This window comes from Podarcis gaigeae, assembly GCF_964106915.1.
Source record: "Podarcis gaigeae genome assembly, chromosome: 7".
Classification (NCBI taxonomy): Eukaryota; Metazoa; Chordata; class Lepidosauria; order Squamata; family Lacertidae; genus Podarcis; species Podarcis gaigeae.
This window is the reverse complement of record NC_139683.1, coordinates 84,317,442-84,344,544: the sequence shown is the minus strand read 5'-3', so window position 1 is coordinate 84,344,544 and position 27,103 is coordinate 84,317,442. Positions and strand designations below refer to the sequence as shown.

General features: G+C 44.6%; 1 protein-coding gene across 3 annotated transcripts in view; it reads right to left on the bottom strand.

The window, feature by feature from the left end:
- DGKH (diacylglycerol kinase eta) overlaps positions 1–27,103 on the bottom strand; it is a 97,696-nt gene that overhangs the window by 47,892 nt on the left and 22,701 nt on the right. For all 3 annotated transcript variants that reach the window (XM_083748381.1, XM_083748380.1, XM_083748382.1), the window contains exons 2-5: positions 10,400–10,510; positions 6,473–6,553; positions 2,026–2,130; positions 1,598–1,730 (exon numbers count right to left, since the gene is read on the bottom strand). In XM_083748381.1, the coding sequence (XP_083604507.1) occupies positions 1,598–1,730; positions 2,026–2,130; positions 6,473–6,553; positions 10,400–10,510 (430 nt within the window). The remainder of the gene's footprint in view (positions 1–1,597; positions 1,731–2,025; positions 2,131–6,472; positions 6,554–10,399; positions 10,511–27,103) is intronic.

The following is a 27,103-nucleotide window of genomic DNA, read 5'->3' as shown; positions in this document are numbered from 1 at the left end:
AGGAGGAAATGATTTATAATGAGATGAAAAAAATGTTGAGATATACTTTTGTAAAGAAACCAGAAGCATTTTTACTTGGTATAGTAGGGAATGATGTTGAAAAGAAAGATGTGAAGTTATTTAGATATGCAGTAACAGCAGCCAGAATTTTGTTGGCCCAAAGGTGGAAACAGGAAGAAATGCCAACGAGGGAAGAATGGAGAACGAAACTGATGGAGTATGCAGAAATGGACAAATTAACTGGGAAAATTCGAAACCAACGCGATCAGAGATTCACCGAGGACTGGAACAAATTTACAGAGTATATGAAAACTGTGTGTGATCAGGAAATAACACTTGTTGGATTTCAAGAAGCTCTGTGAAAAAACAAACTGGAATGTCGCTTAAAAGAGAATATAAAATAGGAATTGTCAAAGTGCAACATAAATGTATGAAATGTGAGAAGTTGTGATAAATATGAAAATTGTCAGATAGGCTGATGGAAGTCAAAAGGAATGTATAAGTTAAATTGGATGTTTAATTATAAAGGGATTGGTTATTGGAAATTTGAATAAAAATTAATTTAAAAAAAAAAGAAACAGGAGGGCCTGAGGAAAGGGGTATCTGGAATCGGGTGGCTGTCCACGGCTGGTTATGATCAGTTAGTATCTCACACCGTGGCTCTCTATGGTGGATCTGGCTGGCTGAGGGAAAGAAAGGGGCGATCCCGCACTGCCCCAACCTTAAATGACCCGCTTAGCCCCGCCCCTGTCACCAGCCGATTGGCTGGCGCAAGGAATGATACAGCCCGAGGATTCCCAAGTCGTGTGGGGCCTCAGCCAGCCCCGCGAGGATGTGGGTGGGCGTGAGCCCGCAACCCCGCCCCCTTATGTCGGGAGTGGCTTAAACAATACAATATCTAGACATGGGGGGGGGGACACAAAACTGCCTTGTTATTTTCCTAGGAAATGAATTTCCTAAAAGAAGGCATTTGTGGCAGGCAGGGCCAACGTGGCCAAGCTAACAATGAAGAAACAAGGGTATCAAGAATATTGAAAGGTTCTTTTCAGGAACCCCTACATTTTAAAGGCAAAAAACATTGCAGAGGGTCGGACTAAATGATTTTACAATGTTCACTGAAGCTCAATAGCGAATTATTACTTAGCTTAATAGGGACGCAGGTGGCACTGTGGGTTAAACCACAGAGCCTAGGACTTGCCTATCAGAAGGTCGGCAGTTCGAATCCCCGTGACGGGGTGAGCTCCCGTTGCTCGGTCCCAGCGCCTGCCAACCTAGCAGTTCGAAAGCACGTCAAAGTGCAAGTAGATAAATAGGTACCGCTCCGGCGGGAAGGTAAACAGCGTTTCCGTGCGCTGCTTTGGTTCGGCAGAAGCGGCTTAGTCATGCTGGCCACCTGACCCGGAAGCTGTATGCCGGCTCCCTCAGCCAATAAAGCGAGATGAGCGCCGCAACCCCAGAGTCGGCCACGACTGGACCTAATGGTCAGGGGTCCCTTTACCTTTACTTAGATGAATATGATATACATTCTTCTACTGTGTGTCACCACTTAATTATGTGATAATACAAAATGGAGGGAGGGGGCTGCCGCCGCCTTTACCTTCACAGGACAGGCCATGAGAAGTAACTCCAGAAAGGCTCTCTCTGCAGACGTTGCAGAAGGTGGGTCGAGCGTGGGAACAGGCGTACCAGTTATGCATCCCTGAGAAATGTTCCATATTAAACTGGGCAGCCTAATGAAGGAAAAGTTAACAGAGATTTGCAGCAACAGGACATCACTACAGCAGCAGCTAAAACCACCTCACGTTTGAAAAACTCACCTTCCAAAAACAATACTCCCCAGGCTCTTTAAACAAAAATAACATGAGCTATATGGATATATCAGGTTTAAGCAAATCCCCATTTTAGTTTCATGGATTTTTCACACCGCATCAGGGAGATACACCTTTTCTTCCCCGTTTACTGCATCTTGAAAAACCGGCAATATTTCAGTTTTTAAAAGCGCAAGACGCGCAGCATTCCTCTTACCTCATAATGTTCCCGGGACTGTACGGACTTCAGAGAGCTGATCCAATCCTCCATCTCTTTTCTGTTCTCTGCACACAATATTAATCTCCTGAATGGTGTGATTACCTGGGAGGGGGGGAGAGATCACTTAATATGATGACTCCGAATTGCTATAAGGAGGGCAAGGTAACAAAGAACACAGAAAAAGCAAGATCTCACAATTCTTGTAAAATACTGATCACCTTAGAGAGAGAGAGAGAGAGAGAGAGAGAGAGAGAGAGATTCTTGTTTATTTCTAGTAGGAAATTCAGATACTACAAATTCATCGCCCTTCTGAGAACAGCAAGCCTAGGTTGTAAGGATACTTAACATATTTTATATTCCAATGTTCGGTATGACGCTGCATTTATATTACTTTGCAATCAAAATAAGATAGGTGTGCATAAAGCGTAGGGAAAGCAGTGAGTGAAGACAATAACTGTGGTTTATATTGGTGCCCTTAACTTTAAAAGCCAAACAACATAAACCTTTAAGCAGCAAGCGTTCAGAAGATTTTCTATCCTTGTCAGAGTCGTTATTATTTTCCCATTCCATTGCCGTGCTCTCTGATAGGCTATTAAGTTAGACCACAACAAATTAATATCTACAAAAGTTTCAAAATTCATATTCCACATAATGATGAAAAAAATTGTCTTATAATGACACTAATAGCAACACACAGTATCCTCTGACTTCCTCCTCCCTGACTTACCCAGCAGTCTCTGCCATTTGTTTCTTCCATGTGAGATGCTCTTTGCCAAACTGCTCTTTACGGTCTCTAATAAGCTCACTAACCACAGCAGCACAATCCGTGAGTCACAAGGGAGAGGGAGACCCTTGCAAGCCGTTCTATATATACAAGCTGCCTCTGGAACTGAAGAACCTCTTCTCCACCTCCTGACCTTTTCAAACATATCTACCCCACAAAAATGCACAACTCACACACAGGAACCCAATTTATTTATTGATTCCCATGATCTAAATCCCGTTTTTCCAAGTTCCAAAACCTCGAGGTGGCTTAAAAATTACAGTTTTTAACCACACAATAATTGTTCACAACATATTAAAAAGACTTCAGAATCTTCCTCACAATGCAATACAGTGGTACCTCGGGTTAAGTACTTAATTTGTTCTAGAGGTCCGTTCTTAACCTGAAACTGTTCTTAACTTGAAGCACCACTTTAGCTAATGGGGCCTCCTGCTGCTGCTGCCGCGCCGCCGGAGCACGATTTCTGTTCTCATCCTGAAGCAAAGTTCTTAACCTGGAGCACTATTTCTGGGTTAGCGGAGTCTGTAACCTGAAGCGTATGTAACCCGAGGTACCACTGTACATGCTTGATGGTATCAGAAGCCGCTGAGAGGTCGAGGAAAATTAACAAGGACATGTTTCCCCTGTCTCTGTCCCGACAAATGTTATCACAGGATGACAAAGCCTAAACCAGGCCTAAAACCTGATTGAAATGGATCTAGAAAACCAGTTTCCTCCAAAAGTGAATGGATCTGGTCTGTAACCACCTGCTCTAGAACCTTGCTCATCTCCCTTTCCAGTTGCTCAACAGGCCGGTTCTGATGCATGTGCAACGTACACTAAGAAAAATATCTACAGCTAGAGAAAGGAGTCTCTGAGATCAGATCAGAAGACTGTGTTGTATCTTGGGAGTGTATTCAGACAGGTGATAACTGGAGGGCTGGATTTGAGCAGTGGAAGTAGAAGCTGTGAGGAGGACTTGGGTTGCATGTTAGTCGAGAGGGGAGAGATCTTCTAGAAAGAGAAGAATCCTAAACCAGTTAGGAGGGACGTGGTGATCCCCTGGATCTGTTGTACTATTTGGAAAAACATCAGGAGTGGGATTGTCAAAAGGCTGGAAAACTGACAGAAAGTACCACCTTGTTTAAGAACCAAAGTACCGTATTTTTCGCTCCATAAGACACATTTTTTTCTTCCTAAAAAGTAAGGGGAAATGTCTGTGCGTCTTATGAAGCAAATGTGTGGTCCCTGGAGCTGAATTGCCCAGCGGCAAAAAGCAGATCATGCTTTTTTTTGTGAAAGAGGGACGTGGGTGTTGAAACAAAGCCGCTGATCGTTTGCTGATCGGGGAGAGAGATAAGGGACGCTAGAGATAAAGGAGGCTGCCTGGGATGGGGGAGGTAAAGACTGCAAACTTGCAAAGGGGGAAAACAGGAAGACTAAAGCAATAAGGAGGGAAATTAGAAGAAAAGGAGGAGCAAAAAACTGCTCCAGCTAAGGAAAGGACACTAAGGCAAACAAGAGGGAAGGGAGTGTTGAAAGGAAGCAGCTGATCGGTGGGATCGGAAGAGAGATAAGGGACACTAGCAGAGGCTGCCTGGGAGGGGGGAGTTAAAAGCCCATGGATTGTCAGGATTTTTACATTGGGTCACCCCAAATTCACCATCAGATCACATAGCATGTCCATGGCTACAGCTTGCACCAAAAAAATCACGTACCCACTGTTGCCTGGGGCTGCAATGGTGCAAAAATGTGTTTGCATAGCACGGATCCACATGGATCCTCAGGATTTTTGCATTGGGTCACTCCAAATTCACCATCAGATCACATGTCTATGGCCACAGCATGAACCACAAAAATCATACATCAACCGTTACGTTTGAAATATTTTTTCTTGTTTTCCTCCTCTAAAAACTAGGTGCGTCTTGTGGTCAGGTGCGTCTTATGGAGCGAAAAATATGGTAATAAGCTGTAACATCTATGCAACTAAGGAACTGAAGTGAAATAACCTAAGCATTTACCAGCTAGTCTGGAAACCTGTAACATCTAACAGGGAGTGTTTCTTGAGGAGCGGTTTTACCACTGCCTCTCATAAAGAGGCATGAATCAGCTCCCTGGCCCAGCCAGCTGTCCCCTCTCTGGTGGTTTTTATCAGCCAAGAGGGACACATTCTCGAGTCTTAACAACTGAAACTCATCCAATATAACAGGACTAGACTGTGCTCTAGACATCCCTTGAGATTCATCTGCTGTAACAGCCGAGTCGAGAGGCTGGTGGATGCAAATTCTGTCCTCAAAATGCTTTGCAAACAAGTCACAGTGAGCTACCGCTGGTTTCCCCACCTCCTCTGGGCCAGACTCCAAAGGCCCCTCACTACCTGGAAGAGTTCTGCCAGACGACAAACTGAGGATGCAACGGAGTCAGCTACGAGTATGCCTTCTTTGCTGCCTTCACTGCCACAAGGTAGACTCGATGGTGAGCCCTCAATTTGCATTTTTCTCCACTTACATTTGAGCCGTCTCCCAGCTTGTTTCCCCACCTTAAGTTCTGGAGTATACCAGGGAGCCAAACAGGCTCCACAAAGAAGGAGAAGGCGCTCACGAATGATTATGCCAATGGTCCAAGCCATTCAAATGTTTCAGAAGGTCCTGAAAGACCTACATTGGCTCCCAATTCAGTGTTGGTGCTGACCTTTAAAGCCCTAAACGGCCTCGGTCCAGTATACCTGAAGGGGCGTCTCCACCCCCATCAATCTGCCCAGACGCTGAGGTCCAGCGGTGAGGGCCTTCTGGTGGTTCCCTCACTGTGAGGTTACAGGGAACCAGACAGAGGGCCTTCTCAGTAGCAGCGCCCGCCCTGTGGAATGCCCTCCCATCAGATGTCAAAGAAATAAACAACTACCCAACTTTTAGAAGACATCTGAAGGCAGCCCTGTTTAGGGAAGCTTTTAATGTTTGAAGTTTTATTCTGTTTTTAAAGTTCTGTTGAAAGCTGGCTGGAGAGACCCAGCCAGATGGGTGGGGTATTATTATTATTATTATTATTATTATTATTATTATTATTATCATCATCATCATCATCATTTCTACAGGGGCACCAGTCATATCAGCTAGAAACTCCACCAGCCTCCAAGCATGGACCATCCTAAGAGATCCCCATCTTCTGTGGAGGGGGAAAGGCACTCAAAGTTTAAATCTCAACAGGAAGTGATCTGAAATCACTGAAAGTTTAAATCTCAACAGGAAGTGATCTGACCACAACATGGGACTGATGTCAATATCCCCTGCTTTCAGATCACCCTCTTTCTGCCCAGGGTGTGGCCTTGCCATGTGTTAGGCCGGTCACATGGTGGGACAGCCACAGAAACAAACAAGACCTCAACTCCTGGAAATAAAATAACTGTTCTGATGACTTGGACATTGCTTAACTAACTGTTCTTCTGTGAGTGGCCAGGTGTCAATATGTACATCCCTCCTGTAATATCGTCCCTCCCCTTCCTAAATCCATGCTGTAGAATAATTGATGGTTTATAGGTTACGTGTTCTCATCAGATGAAAGAAATGTTTCAATAAACACACCCTTCTTAAGAACACTCGGAGAAATTCCACTGTCACAAGTTTTAAAAAGGCAAAACGAAAAACTCAAAAGCTTGTTAGAACATCAAGAATATTGGAAGCATACCGTAAAGCTGTTGTTGACATTTTTTGTGCTTGATTCAGCCACACTGGCATCGGACAAGTCAACTTCATCGAAGATTAAAGACTGTGAAAAGAACACAGAAGATGCGTTTCATTTTCTACATACACCGGAATGTTACTTGCCTGTTATCTTTTCGGGGGGGTTTTAAAGTAAAAGCCAGGGAATCAGTCGATGCTCCTAAACTTAAGACGTTTAGGGTTGTAGCCAATGCTTTTGTTACACACGTGCAACAGATTTCCACGTGTGCCACAGATCTTCCCTGCAGTCTTGCTCAGAATCTCCTCCAGTGGATTAGGGTGTGTGCCAAACTGGAGTTTTGAACCGGGTGAAATAAAGCTCAGTTTCGAGAAGAGTTGGTGGAAGAAGATTGGAAGAAATTTAAAGATTATATACAGAAATATTGTAAAATTAAGGAATTTTAGAAAGATGTTGCAATGAAGTTACATGGCTTTAGCAGAAATGTTATAAAGAATTAAGTATAATAGATTGTAATTGGATTAAAGGAAAAAAATAATGTTAGAATTTGTTAAGTTAAATGATAGAACAGAAATTTGAGGAAGATGGAAAGGATTTGCTGAAACAATTAATCAAAGTGGAATACAAAAAAAGGGAGGTGTGAGGAGGTCGCTGAAACAAGTAAAAGAAAGTTAATAACATTGAAAGTGTAGGTTGTGTTTTTTCAATTGTTTTTGTTTTATTTTTGTCATGTATATGTAATATTTTTGTCTTTGTATTGTATTGTATGGCTTTGTTATGTTTAATTCTTTTTCTTTTTTCCTCTCTGTAACTTTCAAAACTTTAATAAATATATTTTTTTTTTAAAAAAAAGAAAAAGAAATAAAGCTCAGTTTCGCCCTTGACTTCATATGTAGCATTATGTTATGACTAGGAGAACTAAGCACAGCTCACTGTCAAAAAAAGAGACTGCTACTCCCTGCCATGAAGAAAGCCTACATGAAGAAGGTGTTATGTACTGAAGTTCTCACCCTGGGCCAGCAGGGGGATACTGTAGATAGTTTTCACTCAGGTCCACATATGCAAATAAGGGATTGAAAGTGACATTCAGTGATTGGATAGTTACAGAAAATGGTTACTGTTGCGTTCTAGTGGAGCTCTACATAAGCAGGATGGCTGAACCCTACAGTTCAGTTCTGTTCTGGCCTGTGAATAAACAAGAGCTGTTTGAAGAATCGCTGTGTCGTCTGATATGTTCACCCACAACTTAACAGAAAGTACCAGAAGAAAGGTTTATGGGATATGAGAAGTCGAGAGTGGTTTTCAAACAATGTACAGTCATACCTTGAGTTGCGTTTGCTTCACGTTGCGTTTTTTCAGGTTACGAACACGGCAAACCCAGAAGTGTTTACTTCCGGGTTCGCCGCTTCACGCAAGAGTGATCTGCACGCTTTGCGCATGCGCAGGAGTGCTCTATCACGTCACGTGCAGAAGCGGCCCTCTGCTTACGGACTTTTCAGAGTGCAAATGGCACCCCAGAACGAATTGCGTCCCTAAGAGGTACCACTGTATCCTAGATGTTGAACACTAGAACGATCTAGGCTCAACTTCCAGTCATACTTTGATTGACAGAACACTCCAGCCCAACAAACCAGCAAACTCTCTTCAACTCGGTCCAAAAGCATTGCAGGGCCTTCACCCTGGTGTGCTTTCATGTGCTCCTCCATGTGCGCCAGTGAGGCCAACGGGGTGACCCATGTCCTCCTGTGCTGCTCCTTGCGTTGTGAGTTGCGTACAATCTTCATTGAACCCTTCCTAGTAAACTTTCCTGGACAATCAGGTCTATTCTATATCAATAAGTATCTGCTACTACTCTCAGTATAGCCAAGCACTGCATTGGAGCAACCAAAACTGATTTTAGATGCTCTGCAGTTTCCCTCATTGGAGTTTGCGACAGGATCACATCTTTTAAGTTCGTTTTACTTTATTTATTTTTTTAATCTACCTATTTCCATTCTATTCTATTCACTTTTACTCTATTATACACATAGAGTGTATTGTATATATGTTGCATGCGTTTCTTGCTTTGTTGCTTTGGGGTTGGACACTGACTGCAACAATAAATATTTGATCTGATTTGATTTGATTATTTCATCATCATCATCATCATCATATATTATTTATACCCCGGCCATCTGGCTCGGCTTCCCCAGCCACTCTGGGCGGCTTCCAACAAAATATTAAAATACAATATTCTGTCAAACATTAAAAGCTTCCCCAAACAGGGCTGCCTTCAGATATCTTCTAAAAGTCTGGTAGTTGTTTTTCTCTTTGACAGCTGGTGGGAGGGTGTTCCACAGGGCAGGTGCCACTACCGAGAAGGCCCTCTGCCTGGTTCCCTGTAACTCTGTGGCTCTGCTAATGAAACAGGCAAGGACTCTCCATGTGATGAAACCCAGCCAGATGGGCAGGGTATAAATAATAAATTATTATTATTATTAAATTATTATCTCTCGCTTTCTCTATAGCTAGGATATTTAAGTTTATCTTTAGGCAATGTCCATTTTTAGACCACAGTAGTCTTAGAAGTCAAGTTAGGGTGAATGTTATCAATGTAACTCTGAGGTGTCTCTTTTCACATAAGGGCCTGGTCCTTATCTCCCTAACAACTCACAAGATAACTTTGACAGATAGGCGGGACAACCCAGGAGACTGACAGCAGCTACAGCAACCTCCTTTGAAGATGTTATCAGTGCCAATCAGCTGACTGGAGCTCACAGCAGACCTTCAAAGCGCCTTGCTAGTCATCAATCAGATGATTGGCAGTTACAGGAAGTCCCTTTGAGAGGGGGAAATGCTACTAAAAACAGTATTTTCCCCTCTGGACAGGAAAAAAAAATGCTCTGTTTTGCCCAGATCTCCAAAGGAAACCTCAGTCCTGTATACCTGAAGGAGCATCTCAACCCCCATTGTTCTGCCCGGACACTGAGGTCCAGCGCCAAGGGCCTTCTGGTGGCTCCCTCGTTGCAAGAAGTGAGATTACAGGGAACCAGGCAGAGGGCCTTCTCTGTAGTGGCGGCCGCCCTGTGGAACACCCTCCCACCAGATGCCAAGGCAATAAGCAACTATTGTACTTTTTAAAGACAACTGAAGGAGGCCCTGTTTAGGAAAGTTTATAATTTATTATTTATACCCCGCCCATCTGGCTGGGTTTCCCCAGCAACTCTGGGTGGCTTCCAACAGAATATTAAAATACAACAGTCTATTAAACATTAAAAGCTTCCCTAAACAGGGCTGCCTTCAATATTTGGTTGGGAGCCACTCAGAGTGGCTGGGGAAACCCAGCCAGATGGGCGAGGTATAAATAAATTATTATTATTATTATTATTATTATTATTATTATTATTATTATTATTATTATTATTTTCTGAGATTCAAATGCTCTTGAACCCAAGCCACTTCTCCCAGCCCCTTTGCGGGCAGCAAGGAATACCGGCAGAGAGCCCTGAGCTGTACTTTAAAACCCCGACAGGGTTTCAAATGCAAAAGGCTATGCAAGCCCTGCTTACCACCCAATTGGTATTGCCTGCAAATCCCTCTTTACCTGCCCCAGAGCTGATGTCATATGTGACATGAAGAGTAAACCCAGTCAGCACAACTTGGCCAAAATGGCCTTGTGGTCCTCGCTAGGCCTGCAAACCAGACGTTCCTGCCGCTGACCTAACATTTTCATCCCAGAAAGCAGAAATCAAACCCACTACTAATTTATTTTTTAAATGTGCTAGAAAAATACAAGAAACCTATGCAGGCAACACAACTAATTTTTACAAAAGTAGGGGGAGCTACTTTTAAAACTGTTTTCATAATAGGCAAAGAGAGAGAGAGAGAGAGAGACCCAAACACAGTTAGTATTATAGAGACGGCATATTGATTTCTACCAGAATGAATCTTTACCTTTGAATCCTTGGCATAGTAAAGAGTACGGCCCCGAAGCTTAAAGTAACGTTTTTTCCATCGCTGAAAAGAGCTGGTTTGCTTCAAAAGTAATCCTTCCTTTATACTGGTCTTGAGGGGGGAAGAAAAAGAAATGAAAATTCAAAATTACACATGTGCCAAAATTGTTACATACATTGCAAAATAATTATATTATTTATAAAAACTGAAACCTGGACCTAACTGTTCCGGGGTCCTTTACCTTTACCTTTTACCAGTGCTTTTTTTTCTGAGGGGATGCAGGTGTACGCATAACCCTAAACATTTTGTGAATCTAAGTTTGACCTCAGTGAGGGGCAGTCTTTCAATATGAGCAGGAAAATGAGAGTACCCCTAAACATATTTTTTTTAAAGCACTGCCTTTTACTCATTGATCTGAATTAAAACCATATCAGTATGACTTAATTAGAAAGACTGAACTCTACCCAATTACCACAAGGTGGCAGTATGGTTATATTAATTAAAAGTTCTCAAGCAGATCCAGTGTGTTACAGTGATCACTGTAACCTAATGGCTTATTCCGAAACAGACGCTGCACACTAAAAAAACAACAACAGCAGGCGTAGATTCACAAGTGGTTGCATAAGCCGCACACTTACAGATAAATAAATCCACTTCTACTCCATAGCGGATAAACTTGTGAAGCCCACATGAAATTGGGCCCAGAAGAAAAGAAGAAGAAATATGACACAAAGTCTCTTCTTTTATCTTATCATGATCAAACCTAATCTTTGACCAAGGAAATGTTGGGAAACATTGTGTGATTCACTGGCTGTAATTTACACCGTTCCGTCAGAACATACTGACCATTATGCCAATTAAATATGATATACGGTACTTTTCCATGTATAACACGCTCCCATGTATAAGACACCTCCTATTTTGGAGGACTAAAAATCAATAAATCAACACCACCCCTTGCTGCAGACACCAATAACATGCTGCGCAGCATCTCTGGCTCGCAGCACCAATCCCACGTCCCCCATTGCTCTGCCCCAGCTCCTGCCAACCTGGAAGTTCGAAAGCACACCAGCGCAAGTAGATAAATAGGTACCACTGTGGCAGGAAGCTAAATGGCATTTCTGTGCGCTCTGGTTTCCATCACGGTACCCTATTGCACCAGAAGCGGTTTAGTCATGCTGGCCACATGACCCAGAAAGCTGTCTGTGGACAAACGCCGGCTCCCTCAACCTGAAAGCGAGATGAGCGCTGCAATCCCATAGTCGCCTTTGACTGGACTTAACCATCCAGGGGTCCTTTACCTTTACCTTTTACTACCTGTGTATAAGACGTCCCCCGATTTTAAACATAATTTTTCAGTAAAAAAACCAAAACTAGTCTTATACATGGAAAAGTACGGTAACTCTCAAATAGGATACGTTTTAAAACTGTGTGCAGCAGCACCCAAATATGCCATCGATGCAAGATTTAACAACTCGCCCTTGAGTTTACCATTACAATCATACCTTGGTTTTCTAACAGCTTAGTTCCTGAACGTTTTGGTTCCTGAATGCAGCAAACCCAGAAGTGACTGTTCTAGTTTGCGAACTATTTTTGGAAGCCAAATGTCCGAGGGGGCTTCCAATTGGCGGCAGGAGCTTCCTGCAGCCTATCAGAAGCCGTGCTTTGATTTTCGAACATTTTGGAAGTCGAACAGACTTCTGGAATGGATTCCGTTTGACTTCCAACGTACAACTGTATTACAAAGTCATTTCTTCGAGGAGCTAAGCAAACCATTTGTTTTGTTTAATTCATGAAAGAAAACACAGCATAGTAACTATTTAAGGCTGAAACAAAAAAGACCACTGAGGCACCTTAGACAGTAACAAATTTGTTCTGGCCTAACCTTTCATGGACCACAATGCATCTCATCATTTACCTGGCAGGAAGCCCCATTCAAGTGGACTTACTTTCTCTGTGACCCACTGAAGCAAATGGAGCTTAACTTTCGCATTGATTTCAATGGGGCCTAAATGCAACTAGCTGGATCCAACTCATGATTTTTAAGCACCAAATATTACTTTGACATATCATTAATGTATTGGAAGCGATGACAAACCTAGACAGCATCTTAATGAGCAGAGACATCACCTTGCCGACAAAGATCCATATAGTTAAAGCTATGGTTTTCCCAGTAGTGATGTATGGAAGTGAGAGCTGGACATAAAGAAGGCTGATCGCCAAAGAATGGATGCTTTTGAATTATGGTGCTGGAGGAGACTCTGAGAGTCCCATGGACTGCAAGAAGATCAAACCTCTCCATTCTGAAGGAAATCAGCCCTGAGTGCTCACTGGAAGGATAGATTGTGAAGCTGAGGCTCCAATACTTTGGCCACCTCATGAGAAGAGAAGACTCCCTGGAAAAGACCCTGGGAAAGATGGAGGGCACAAGGAGAAGGGAACGACAGAGGACGAGATGGTGGGACAGTGTTCTCGAAGCTACCAGCATGAGTTTGACCAAACTGCGAGAAGCAGTGGAAGACAGGAGTGCCTGACGTGCTCTGGTCCATGGGGTCACGAAGAGTCGGACATGACTAAACGACTAAACAACAACAATGTATTGAAAAGATGCACAACTGGTGGCTTTCCTAGGACACACCTAGAAAGGGCTAAAACTGACATATAAAGTTGGGAAAATGTCAAAAGTATTCTGTGTCTCATGGCTGTGACACAGCACCGTTTTCTGATTTACTCTAGAGCTTTGTGGAAGCTACCAGGATGATGATGATGATGATGATGATGATGATGATGATTATTTGCCACAATGGCAGCACCACGGATGTGGCTCACCATTAGAAACATTCATCACATCATTCCCTTTTATCACATGACATTTTTCACATGATTCGGGAGGACAACATGAGTTGTAGCCTATCCTGGTAATAATAATAATAATAAATTTTTATTTATATCCCGCCCTCCCCAGCTGAAGCCGGGCTTAGGGCGGCTAACAACAATAAAATAATACAACATTCTAAAATAATTTCATTAAAAAATTACTTCAAATCAAACTGATGGCAACCATTGGGCTAGAGTTCTGTGAAGATTGCCAAAGGAGGGAATCAGGCTGTGCCCTGGCCAAGGGCCAGGTGGAACAGCTCCGTCTTGCAGGCCCTGCGGAAAGATGTCAAGTCCCGCAGGGCCCTAATCTCTTGTGGCAGAGCGTTCCACCAGATCATGGCCACGGCTGAAAAAGCCCAGGCTCTAGTTGAGGCCAGCCTAACCTCTCTGTGGCCTGGGACCTCCAAGATGTTTTTGTTTGAAGATCGTAAGTTCCTCTGTGGGACATACCAGGAGAGGCGGTCCCGTAAGTACAAGGGTCCTAAGCCTTTAGACCTCTCCTCTCATTCTACCCCAACAAAAAGTTTCACAACAGCTTCCATGAGGCTGAATAAAATGCACATTGGCAGTGGCGTAGCGTGGGTTGTCAGCACCCGGAGCAAGGCAAGTAATTTGCGCCCCCTAACCCGTGGATTTGCACCCCCTAACCCATGTATTTGCGCCCCCTAATCCCCAGATGTTGCGCCCGGTGCGGCTGGGCCCCCCCCGCACCCCCCCACGCTACGCCACTGCACACTGGATCCAAAACAATTGGAAGAATGTAAGGGGGATTTCACCTGTGCCCCACAGACTTGGTGTAGCAGGGTGATTCAGACTATGAGAGCTGATTCCAGCCTTAGCAATGAGAAAAGAGTAATCTAATGTATCTCTCCAGAAACTCCCACAGTCTCTGGGGTTCTCCATATCAGCTCCCATTCATGTTGCAATACAGAAGGCACTTTTGAGGGGGGGGACTCAGAGCACTCCCTAAACAAAGCACATAGAATTCCCAAGACTTCTCAATGTAGCAAATAAAGAATATTTACTGAAAAAGAAACACATGGGAAAGGATACAAGATGGTTTTTCAGAAACAGATGGTTACAGAATATCACATAGGATAGAAATCAACCTTCACCATTCAGTTTACTACAGTTAGCACTTACGTCAAATGAAGAGTATGTCTATGACAAACTAGTTTTACTTTTAATTCTATGCATAGTTTAATGTTTCCATGTATAGCGTAACATAGCAAGTTTTCCCAAAATACTCTTCAGCTTGAAATGCCAGTGAAATCCAAAGTGCCAACAGTTGCCTTTGATAATTGTTATGTATTTGGGGGACCCCCCAAAAAAGAACCTAGGAATTAATAAATTGTAGGATTTTGATTATTTGGGATGTGAAGGCAGAAATACCAGCTGCGGAGGAATTCCTGGGCTTGCCCAAGAAACCTGGCCTAGCTAGGGCCATTAAGAAACAATAGAGGGCAACTGAGGGCCATTGGCAACACAAGTGAACTGTCCTCCCCCCCCCCTTGCCCCAGAGAGACTGGGGGTTTGGAAGGTTGCCAGGGTGTGAGGTGACAGGAAAAGGGGGTTTTGTAGCAGAGTGTTCTGGGCAGAAGGAGGAGGAAGAGAGACTGGGCTCCATCTTGGGCAGGCTGGCTAAAGGCTGGCTGGGAGAGATGCCTCGGACTCTGTGACTGCACTGCTGTGGGGGAACACATCCCTCTTGGAATGGCCACACTGTAAGATCTGGACTCTCTCCATGAAGACAGAAGGTGCAAACAGGTGAATAAACTGTATTTTTAAAAGTTACGACAGCCTCTGCTATGCCTCAGTTCTCCAAAGGAACACAGCCCCAGGATGAGTGCCTGACTGCCACCGCTCAGGAGGGAAAGGCAGAGGATCCAGAATTGGATGTTTGTTCTTGAACAGACTGACATTTTCAAATTCACCCTATAAAGCCACACCTCATCCTTTAAACAAATTAGCGCTGACACGGAACAGCGCAGTGCTGCTCCAGACATAGAAGCCTAGTGTTGTTGATCAGCAGATTTCCCCTTGCAGGAATGCATGCATTCACATCTACTTGAGTGTTACACGTGTAGGGATCTTTACTGGAGACACACAAAAAGAGAGGACTGCATAGGCTCAGAGCCTTAGACACCCTTTTCTTTGCCTGGGAAAACTTAGCATGGACCAAAATTCCTGAACATGCTCTCTATGCCTAGCAAAAACACACACTGCAACGGCAATTCTAATATTTTTATTTGTAAATAAACACAGGTTTTAAAATACAGTCATACCTTGGAAGTCGAATGGAATCCATTCCAGAAGTCTGTTCAACTTCCAAAATGTTCGAAAACCAAAGCGCGGCTGCTGTTTGGCTGCAGGAAGCTCCTGCAGACAATCAGAAGCTGTGGAAGCCCCTGCGGACATTTGGCTTCCAAAAATAGTTCATAAACCGGAACAGTCACTTCCGAGTTTGCGGCGTTTGGGAGCCAAAATATCCAGGAACTAAACTGTTCGAAATCCAAGGTGCGACTGCAATAACATGGCCAATATAAAATGAATTAGAAACAACAAGAGTAGCTTTAAATCTTGAAAGTTATCAGTGTTGACAAGCTTATTCATGCATGCTATCTACTTAGTTACTGGGAAAGCAGCAAAGTCGCCTAATAAGGAATTATAAGGCTGAGTTTTAAAGACCCTGCTTGCTATGGGATTGCAAGCGGACTAGGAAGGGGAAAATATTACATGCAAAGCAGAAGGATTCTCATCTCAGAAGGGCCAGATTGGAGGAAAACTAAGCAAATGGGAATGGGGGGAAATGGAGGTAGTGAGGCATTAATATTATCTATCCAGGTTATTTGGAGAGCCTGCAGCGTTCCTTCGCTGTAGCTTAAAATAAGCAGATGATGCGACAGCAGCGCCTTCAAGCAGAACTAGGCATCTCCCTCTGGAATAGCAAGCAATGTTTGTGGTCTCCCCTTTCTTCTGTGACTCAAGCGATCCTCTGGGACGCCAAATAGGCCAACCAGAGCACCGCTTTCCAGCAGCCTCCTTTTATATATGCCGGGTTTTCAAGAACCCTTCAGTGCAGCTGAAAAACAGAAAACCCTGCCCTCTTTTCTTAAAATCACAGTCTGGTGCCTTCCCAGCAATGTTCCTTATTGGCTTACCGGCAAGGGGAAAGCGAAGGCAAAGAGGGAGTCTTACTAAAGGCTGGAAGAAAGCAAGAACCAGGCATTTGTATTGTGCAAATGGAGTGCAAATGGCCAGAAATGGAGTGGAATGGATTAGTTTTGCCCCCCCAGGATTTAGCAATTAACCTCTCCTCCTCGGATCTATTAAGAAAGGCTCCAAGCTTGCACTCCACACGACTCAGCTAACGCCTGCTTTACACCAGCTTGTTGTGCATAGGATGGCTCCCTTAGTGATTTGCTGTTCATAGGTGAGTCTCTTAAACACAAGAACAAGACAAGGAGCCGCCTAACACCCAATCGCACCAATGGGGGGGGCCTTCTGGCGGTTCCCTCATTGCGAGAAGCAAAGCTACAGGGAACCAGGCAGAGGGCCTTCTCGGTAGTGGCACACGCCCTCCCATCAGATGTCAAAGCGATAAACAACTACCTGACATTCAGAAGACATCTTAAGGCAGCCCTGTTCAGGGAAGTTTTTAATGTGTGACATTTTAGTGTATTTTTGGTCTCTGTGGAAGCCGCCCAGAGTGGCTGGGGAATAATAAATTATTATTATTATTATTATTATTATTATTTGTCCACATAGCTCAGTATTTCCAACATGGACATCCAAGACGTATTAAACCTAGGAATTGCTTCTTAATGGGTTTCTTTTTCACAGCTATGCAATTAGAATAAGCAGCCTAGAAATCAATGATATACATAAAAGAAAAAGAAAGAAAGAAAGAAGCCATCAAACAGGCTAATTTACAAAACAGATCAATACTAACTATGCAGTCAAGAAAGGGGGAAAAGCTATATAAATCTGAAGTGGCTACCAGTTTATGTATTCCACAGTGCAATTGGGATTATATAGGCCCCATATTCTCTGGTTTTTAGATAATCCAATAGCGTGTTCAATTGTAAATCTTGCTACCTCCATCAGCAGCTTTTAAACTTCGAGATCAGATCATCAGAAGCAGATCTACTTAATTCTAAGATAGAAGATAGAATGGGTGGCATTTTCTGTATTGCAGAAAGATGAAGGCAACTATGTAAAAACTATACTCAATTCGACAGATTTGAGTTTTACTAGCGATGTTTAAAATTGTTACAAATTACTTTCGACTTCCACTTTCTAAAATGTCTGATTATATAGAATTTTCTTTTTTAAAAAAGAGGAGAGTGATAGCTGTGTAGAACCAAAGGTGAACTGTTCAAGAAGCACGGCTTACGCCATGATGGACGTCAAGATAACCCCAAAATTAATTGGTAGTTGCTGTAGCAATGAGCTCATATATGCTGGTGTACTTGCTTGGATGTACACTAATTGGTTTGCTTTGAAAGTACAATTCGCCTGTGGGTCTGGAAATACTGGGCTGTGAGCCCAGAAAGGGGGAACCATTGGTAATGTTTTGGGCACTGGCCACGTGTGTGTGCCCATCTCTTTGGGCAACGTGACGTGTTTCACTGTGCACAGAATGCAAGCACTTTGGGCTGGATGAGGACAAAGGCATCTCCTGGCTGAGATGCTCACTGCTGTGTCCGTCCCGAGTTTGTCAGACGAAGGGGAGTGGGCAGGCTGCTTCTGCTGTAAGTCTATACAGTGGTACCTCGGGTTAAGAACTTAATTCGTTCTGGAGGTCCGTTCTTAACCTGAAACTGTTCTTAACCTGAGGTGCCACTCTAGCTAATGGGGCCTCCTGCTGCCGCCGGGTGATTTCTGTTCTCACCCTGAAGCAAAGTTCTTAACCTGAGGTACAGTGGTGCCCCGCAAGACGAATGCCTCGCAAGACGAAAAACCCGCTAGACGAAAGGGTTTTCCATTTTTCGAGGCACTTCGCAAGATGAATTTCCCTATGGGCTTGCTTCGCAAGACGAAAACGTCTTGCGAGTCTTGCAAGTTTTTCCCCTTCCCCCCCCCTTTTTCTAAGCCGCTAAGCCGCTAATAGCCGCTAAGCCGCTAAACCGCTAATAGCGCTAATCCACTAAGACGCTAATAGGGATGCTTCGCAAGACAAAAAAACGCTAGATGAAGAGACTCGCAGAACGGATTATTTTCGTCTTGCGAGGCACCACTGTACTATTTCTGGGTTAGCAGAATCTGTAACCTGAAGCGTCTGTAACCCGAGGTACCACTGTACTTTTCTTTAATAAAGCATTAAGCTCCTTCCCTGCCAGGATCCTGAACTCCTACAAGCTCTCCTCTAGCTTGAGGGTCTGCATGCAATTCACACACCAAAAAAGCTGATTTTGAAACTCTACCGTAAAGAAGGGGAGAAAAATAGCAAATTTTTAACCTGTGATTAAGATCTTCCCCTCCAGACAAGTGCAGAATATGAATATACAATACTGAAAAGAAAATCACTTGAAGCGACACATTTTTTTTATTGTTAGAAAAGAGCTGCAAAGTAATTGTATCCTGTCAGCTGTAACAGTTAGTCAAACTCTCCAATGACACCCTGTTATTTTCACACTCAACTTTCTGTGCAAATGGCAATTAAGCCCGACTTGCATTTTCTTCACTGATAACGTCCATGCTATACATTCACGAGCAGCTAACCTCATTATCTTATTCTTTAAGGAAGCATTCTCATAATTTGACACTAATGGCCACTAAACTCTGTGGTTTGCACTACTGAACTACTAGTAACTAGAGGCAGAAATCCTGTTTGGAGTCAGTCTCACTCCAACCATCTAAGTGATAATAATGTTGGGGTCAGCAATGTGTCAACCAGTGCCTCTGTCTGATGGCGTCTGCAAATAGCCTCCGTAAATATCCCATCAAAAACCTGCAATACATGAGTTTGTTCCTCCTACTCAGTTCCTGTTGGCACTGTCTCAGCCTCTCCTACATTAAACTCGCACCCTTAAACTTCCCCACATTTCATTAGATGCAATAATTGGATGTCTAGCCTCCCCCGTCCATTCTATACAAAATAACACACACAGTTCTATAGAACCACAACGAAAAAAAGGATTGCAACATCACTACCTTTTACTTTTCGTAAGATAATTCATTACAAAGAACTGCTAAAGTTAGTGTTAATGCAGTTCAAAATGCTTGTTCTTCAATACAAAATGCAGCAATTTAATATATTTTGCTGGGTCAATACTCTTTTCAATTTCAAAATGCGCAGGAATATCATCGTGATATACAACTGCATTTGCCAGGGTGAAAATCAGCCTCCGAAATTATAATATACTTACAGGTAGAGATCTGAATGCAGCAGCCTTAGTACCGACCTTTGGGATGTTAAGACACAGGTCTGCTATATTTATAGCAATGCTGCTGTGACTCTTTACTCATTTCTGATATCAACAATTAGTTTAGTCTAATTGAAAATGGGCTGGATCATCTGGATTGTCTGAAACACCAGAAAGTCCGTATCAATACAAGTTGTTCCATAAAGAGCACTTGGAATGTCCCAGCAATACGAAATGGCATCCAGCTAAATAAACAAGTGTTGTTTTCAACTTGTCAATAAGGAAGCACAAGTTTAAAATGCAACATTTGCTCTACTTTGCATTTTGTAAAGAGAAGTAGAAACATGAGAGTGTGCAGGGGAGAAAAGAATGAGAAAGAAATAATGTGCATACACTACAAATGTATTTACGGTATATCCCTTTATACCAGAGTTGTAAGCCACCCAGAGAAATTTATGTTATGGGGAGTCTGGCAAATGCTGCAAATTATGACACATCATTCATCTCCCAGGTAGTCCTCTGAAAATTCACAGAATCATAGAGTTGGATGGGACCCTGAGCGTCATCTAGTCCAATACCCTGAAAGAGGGGATCTCAACACGCGGTCTCCCAGCCAATTTGAAACCTTACCGGACCCTGCTTAGCTTTGCCAATGTGCTAGCAGCGTTATTGCTGCATGTTTCAAGCAGAAAAGCCATTGGGGGTGGGATTCTGGGGGGATTTGGTTTAGGGAATAGTAGGCAGGGGGAAAGACTTAAGTTAAGGTTACCAGACGTCCCCGTTTCCCGGGGACAGTCCCCGGATTTACAAATTGTGGGAATGTTCAGGGATGCAGGAAAGGATATATTGTTTGATTATAGCCTTTCCAACTTGTGTTAACAAGTTCACAATTTAGCAGAGTAACATTCCCCTTTTTAAACTTGCAGCAGATGCGTTTGCTCAGGCTCACTAAAGCCTATGTAATAACTGTTCCGGTATTTTCCCTTATTCCCTCATAAAAGATAAGACACAAAACAGTCTTCTATAAAAGTATAAAAAGGTTTACTTACACATCATTCAGTTCACAATAGGATCTCAGAAGGCAGACTTAGCTTAGAAAAGTAACATATACAGATGTTGCTTCTTCGATGCATGTAGTCAAAAGAGAGACAGATGGCTGCCCTGCCCTGTGCTTTTATCGCTACCTGCACAGGTGAGGCCACGCCCACCTCTAGTCACATGCAGAGGAAGTCTGTCCTAGCCCAGAAGGAAACAGGATGTTTACCTGCTGGCTGGACAAACATTCCTCCCCATGTGTAAACATGTTCACTCTAGGAATGTTGTACTTGACTGCTCTTGTGTTTCACATCCCACACAAATCAGTCCCCATACAAAAGCCATTGAAGCTGAAAAGTGTCCCCAGGTTCATTGGAAAAAATCTGGTAACCTTAACTTGTGCCCATCCTCACCACACAACGTTTAAAATGAAAATGATGCTAGAAAGCACCTTTCCGCAAATAGCTGCTTGAAATAGAGCGGTAGGAAAGAGAAATTCACCTTCTGTGACTGCAGTTCAGCTTCCCCATCATCACCTTACGCAGCATACAGGTAGGGAGCCAAACGATTGCAGCACATGGAGAAAAAATCTCAAGAACCTCTTCCACTGTACTAACAGAAGAAGCCAAAGTTTCCTACAGGCCCCCAATCTGCAGCTCTATAGAGGGCAAGAGATATACATTTGACAATGTACAGAGCTCTTTTCAGCAACTCTTATCAAAACAGGTTACAAATAAACTCAAGAATCAAAAGAGAAGAATAGCTTCCCAATATTATCTTCTATCCAGAACATCTCAGCAAGGCAGGAACTCATCCAACAGAGCACAGTGCATCCGAGCCTTCAGCTCCCCGGGAATTCCAGAAGAGTGCCATGGTCAATAATATCAAAGGCCACCGAAAGATCCAAGGGAATCAATAAGGGAATCAATCATCTCCCCCCTGTCATAGCACAGGCCAAGCACCAGAGGGACCATAACAAACTCAGGACCAGCCCCAGGATAAAGCTGGACTGATCCATAAAATGCATTTTATCCAGACCCACAAGAAACTGCTTGGCAATCTCTGCTCAACTCCTTGAGCAAAGAATGGAAATGTAGACTCTGGTTTCTAATACCTTGAGGATCAAGAGAGGAACATCTTTTCCAGGGGAGAACAACCACCTCCAGAACAGATTAACTATGCCACCCATCCTTGGAGACCTTGATTATCATAGCAAGCCATGCACTCATGTTACCAGCTCACTAGAACCAACCAGGGAAAGTATGTGAAAAGTAGGAAAGATGTGGCATAAAAAAGAAACAATTTGTGCAATAAAAACTGGACTCCGGACAGCTATGTTAGTAAAGTGCAGCTCAGAATGGACGCAAGTGATCTTATCCTCAAAGAATCTTGTAGAAATGCCAAAACGAGGTGCCAAATAATCTAACTCTTCCAGTAAAAGGTAAAAAGGTAAAGGACCCCCAGACAGTTAAGTCCAGTCAAAGGCGACTCTGGGGTTCCGGCGCTCATCTCGCTTTCAGGCTGAGGGAGCCGGCATTTGTCCACAGACAAGGGTCATGTGGCCAGCAGAACTAAACCATTTCTGGTGCAACGGGACACCGTGATGGAAAACAGAGCACATGGAAACACCGTTTACCTTCCCGCCAGAGTGGTACTGATTTATCTACTTGCACTGGCGTGCTTTTGAACTGCTAGGCTGGCAGGAGCTGGGACAGAACAATGGGAGCTCACCCCATTGCGGGGATTCGAACAGCCAACCTTCTGATCGGCAAGCGCAAGAGGCTCAGTGGTTTAGACCACAGCGCCACCCTGCTAAGCAAGCATATTGACTACTAAACCAAGTTCAGGCTAAGTAGAGTCACAGCCTGTATCCTCCCCCTTTGCACTTCAACAGGAACAACATCAGTCTGTGATCTAAACCAAATCCACATGATTTCTCAAGCAAGCAATTACTTGAAGAAACTTACTTTGCTATAATTTTTTGGACACCGTGCCAAATTGTCTCTTAAATGAACATATAAAATTCTTAACCTAAAGTAACCCAGCTCTATAAAGTCACTTAAATTTGCTTTTCTGATTATTAAAATAGCCCTCTCTCCTGGTTAATCTCATCCATCACTTTAAATCATCCCACAAAACATGCACCTATTGTATGGCACTAACTGCAAACTTGCCTCTATTATGCTAATAATTCTCAGCTATTATCTAAAGCGCAGCTAGCTGCTTCATATTACGGCTTCTTTCTGAACTGCAAGATTCTGAGCCCCCTTAATGAAAAACATTGGCTTCTACAGGCTCATAAAGCAAGTTTTATCTACCGTTTAAGATTGCTCTACAAATTTCCAGCAAAAGGAGCACACACAGTTTACAATTCTATCAGAAATTGTAAGAAGGCACTATCTTCTCCTTGCTACTGCGTTTCAGTAACACAGTGTAGCTGTAACACTTCCCAGTCGCTTTTCAATTGATACGAACTTAGGAGTGCTCTCCCCTACGAAAATTCCTTTCTCCCTTATTTATTTTTTTTAAGCATTTTTACGCAGCTCCTCGGTCAAAAAATTGATCCTCGAGTGGCTTACGAAGATCAGTAATAAAATACTCCCGGCCTCAGGCTTACAGTCTGAAAGACAGGGGATAAAAGGAAAAGAGAGGGAGGAGGGAGGAGGACAAAAGCAAACAGACACCAGTTCTGAGTTACAAAGGAACACCTCCAACCCCCAGAGTAGATGGACCTTTCCTTTTTTGGTGTTAATGATTCAAACTGAAAGCAAATTGGAGGATCCTGGTATCGTTTTGTGACTCCTTAGCTTCTGAGGCTACATATAAGGTGAAGGTAAAGGGACCCCTGACCATTAGGTCCAGTCGTGACCGACTCTGGGGTTGCGGCGCTCATCTTGCTTTATTGACTGAAGGATCCGGCGTACAGCTTCCGCGTCATGTGGCCAGCGTGACTAAGCCGCTTCTGGCAAACCAGAGCAGCGCACGGAGATGCCATTTACCTTCCCGCCGGAGCGGTACCTATTTATCTACTTGCACTTTGATGTGCTTTCAAACTGCTAGGTGGGCAGAAGCAGGGACCGGGCAACGGGAGCTCACCCCGTCATGGGGATTCGAACCGCCGACCTTCTGATCGACAAGTCTTAGGCTCTGTGGTTTAACCCACAGCGCCACCTGCGTCCCTGAGGCTACATATACCATGCAGCTATTCCTTTTTTGCCAGAGAGGTGCACAAAGAGGCTGAGGCTCACAGAACTTTCCTGTAAACTTGCTAGAGAGAACTCTGTGAGATCACCTCCCTATTGTGTCCCAAAAATGGCATAACTGTATATATTCCTCCCTGCCTGGGCAAATCGTCTCCTTTCCATTACGCTTGCAACGCAAGAACATCCGTAACGCTGAGCTCCAGCTCAGACTCCATTTTTAAGCTAGGCTTTTGTATGTCTTAGTAACTCAATTAGCATTTAAAGCCTGGCTGCATCTAGCTGCTGTATCTGTTATCATTCCAGACGTATACCGAGTGAGTAATTGCTATTTTTACCTTTTACTAGATTGTTTGTGTCTAGTTATTATTTTAAGGGAGAGAAAAGGAGGTAATACCAGGAAAATCCTGTCTGCCTTAAAGCATCCTGGATTACTTAAACTAAAAAGTTAAAACTAGCCTATCAAAGCTTCCCTTTTAAGCTGCAAAGGGATGGCACTCTGCTGAAGTGACAAACGTGAGGAAGGAAGGATTTGTTGTTGTTTAGTCGTTTCGTCGTGTCCGACTCTTCGTGACCCCGTGGACCAGAGCACGCCAGGCACTCCTGTCTTCCACTGCCTCCCGCAGTTTGGTCAAACTCATGCTGGTAGCTTCGAGAACACTGTCCAACCATCTCGTACTCTGTCGTCCCCTTCTCCTTGGGCCCTCCATCTGTCCCAACACCAGAGTCTTTTCCAGGGAGTCTTCTCTTCTCATGAGGTGGCCAAAGTACTGGAGCCTCAGCTTCACAACCTGTCCTTCCAGTGAGCACTCAGGGCTGATTTCCTTCAGAATGGATAGGTTTGATCTTCTTGCAGTCCATGGGACTCTCAAGAGTCTCCTCCAGCACCAGAATTCAAAAGCATCAATTCTTCGGCGATCAGCCTTCTTTATGGTCCAGCTCTCACTCCCATACATCACTACTGGGAAAACCATAGCTTAGTACCCACTAAATATAGCATCTAATCAAATCTCAACCCCAAGTTGACCCACAAGGCTACTTTTGCCAAACCATTCCCGCCAGCTTATCACCTGATGTCACTCATGTCATCTGATGGGCCGGCCGGCCCATATGGAGCTTATGTGATGCCTTAGGCATGGCAGCGAGAGTCTGGCAGGCCCCTGGAAGGGGGCCCTGACTGGCTTGGCCCTCCCAAGCCCAGGGCAAGTGTACCTGGCTTCCCCCCACAGGCCTGAGGCCAGGGACAGGAGGGTAGAGTTAAATCCTGTGCTGATTGAGTATGCCTGCTCCCAGCAGGCAACAGAGGCACACAGCCAAAGCAGCAGAATTTAACCTCCTGCTCCTCAGCTGACAAGCAGCAAGTTAAATCTTGCTCTGTTTGGCTGCATGCACCACTTGGCAAAGTGGGTTCTCCTTCATGTTGCGGTGGGGGCAACCATGACATCCCCTGTTGCTGGGCGGGTTAGTTTGGATGGCCACAAAGTTGATTGGGCACCCCCAATTGCTGCTGGGGAGAATTGATTGTTGCAATTTTATTTGATTGACGGGGTGCTATATATATTCCCTGTGCGCAGAATTGAGCTTCCTATTTTTGCTGTGTACATCGGATTACCTGCCCACCCTCCCTTTATTTAGGGTTTGTTCATGCTGTCCTTGCTATGCCTGTCATGGGGTCGTCTGCCTTGGTGCAGGGGCCTAGTAGGAATTTTACCATTTGGCTGATTGGCTGGTGCCGTTTGGGTTTTGCCTACTGCGTAGGAAATCGTCACAACTTGTAAGGTTGCGGTTAGGCATTGGTTACCGTATTGTTTGCCCTATAGGACGCACTTTTTCCTCTCCAAAAATGAAGGGGAAATGTGTGTGCGTCCTATGGGGTGAATGCAGGCTTCAGGAAGCTATCCGCAAGTCTTGCAAGCCTGGCGGGAGGTCCCGCGGGCTCGCAAGGCTTGCGGGCAGCAGCCTGCAGCCCAAAAGCTCGGGGGACAGCGGGGAGGCGCAGCACCGCACCCCACTATTCCTTGACCTGGTCTGGAGGCTGGCGGGGGCTTGCTTCTCCCCCCCACCAGCCCCACAAGCTCGCAGGATAGCGGGGAGGCGGAGTGCCGCCACCCCGCTATTCCCCGACCTTATCTGGAGGCTGGCAGGGGGGGGAGAAGCAAGCTTGCTTCTCCGCCCCCCCCCCGCCAGCCCCACAAGCTCGGGGGATAGCGGGGAGGCAGAGCGCCACCACCCCGCTATTCCCTGACCTGATCTGGAGGCTGGCGGGGGGCCGGAGAAGCAAGCTTACTTCTCCCCCCCGCCAGCTCCACAAACTTGGGGGACAGCGGGGCAAGCCGCTGCCCCACGGAGGCTAGAGAGGCTGTCCCTGAAGGCAGAAGAGGGAGACAGAGCGCTCGGTCTCCCTCTTCTAGCTTGGGGATGGCTGCGCAAACCTGGGGGGGAAATAAAAAAAAATTTCCTTGATTCCCCCCCCCCCCAAAAAAACTAGGTGCGTCCTATGGGCCGGTGCGTCCTATAGGGCGAAAAATACGGTAATTTTGTTTGGTGGAGGGGATGAGGTTGGCTGTGCCTGCCCCTCCAATGCTGCTGCTGCAAGGATATTCCATTAAAGGAATCCAAGGGCTCGCCATGCTTTTGTCCGAATCCCTGGCAAGGGGCTAAAGCCACGCAAGAGCCCCTGGGAGCATTTGGTGAGAGGTGAGAGCCTGGCAGCCAGCTTTATTCTCTCCCCAAAATTATTTACCCTTGCTGACTTCCGCAGGGGTGCAGTTGTCAGTTCTGTTCCTACCTCCAAGTGGGAACAGATAGCCGCTAACCAATCACTCACATACTGTAATTCAATAAAGTTGTGGCCAAAATTATGCCAAAAGCCAAAACAAAAATGATGTGTGAACCATGTCTTTATATGGGGGTGTCTTGGGGGTCCTCGACACGCAACAGGGGTGCACAGCCAACCTGGGTAGGATTTGAAGCCACTCCTCAACTGATGAGCAGGGAGGTGATTAAATCATGGCTCAGGATGCCATGGAAACCCCTGCTGAAACTGAGATGGGGGGGGGGACTCAGCTTTAGCAACACCTTGCCAGGTACTTTCCTGACTTTCCTACTTCAAACCACCTTGGACATCAGGTGATTGACAAGCGGGCTGCACCCACCTGTCAAATTTGGCCCAGAAAGCCAACCCTGATGAGGATCTGGTCCATGGAGCCAAAAAGGTTCTA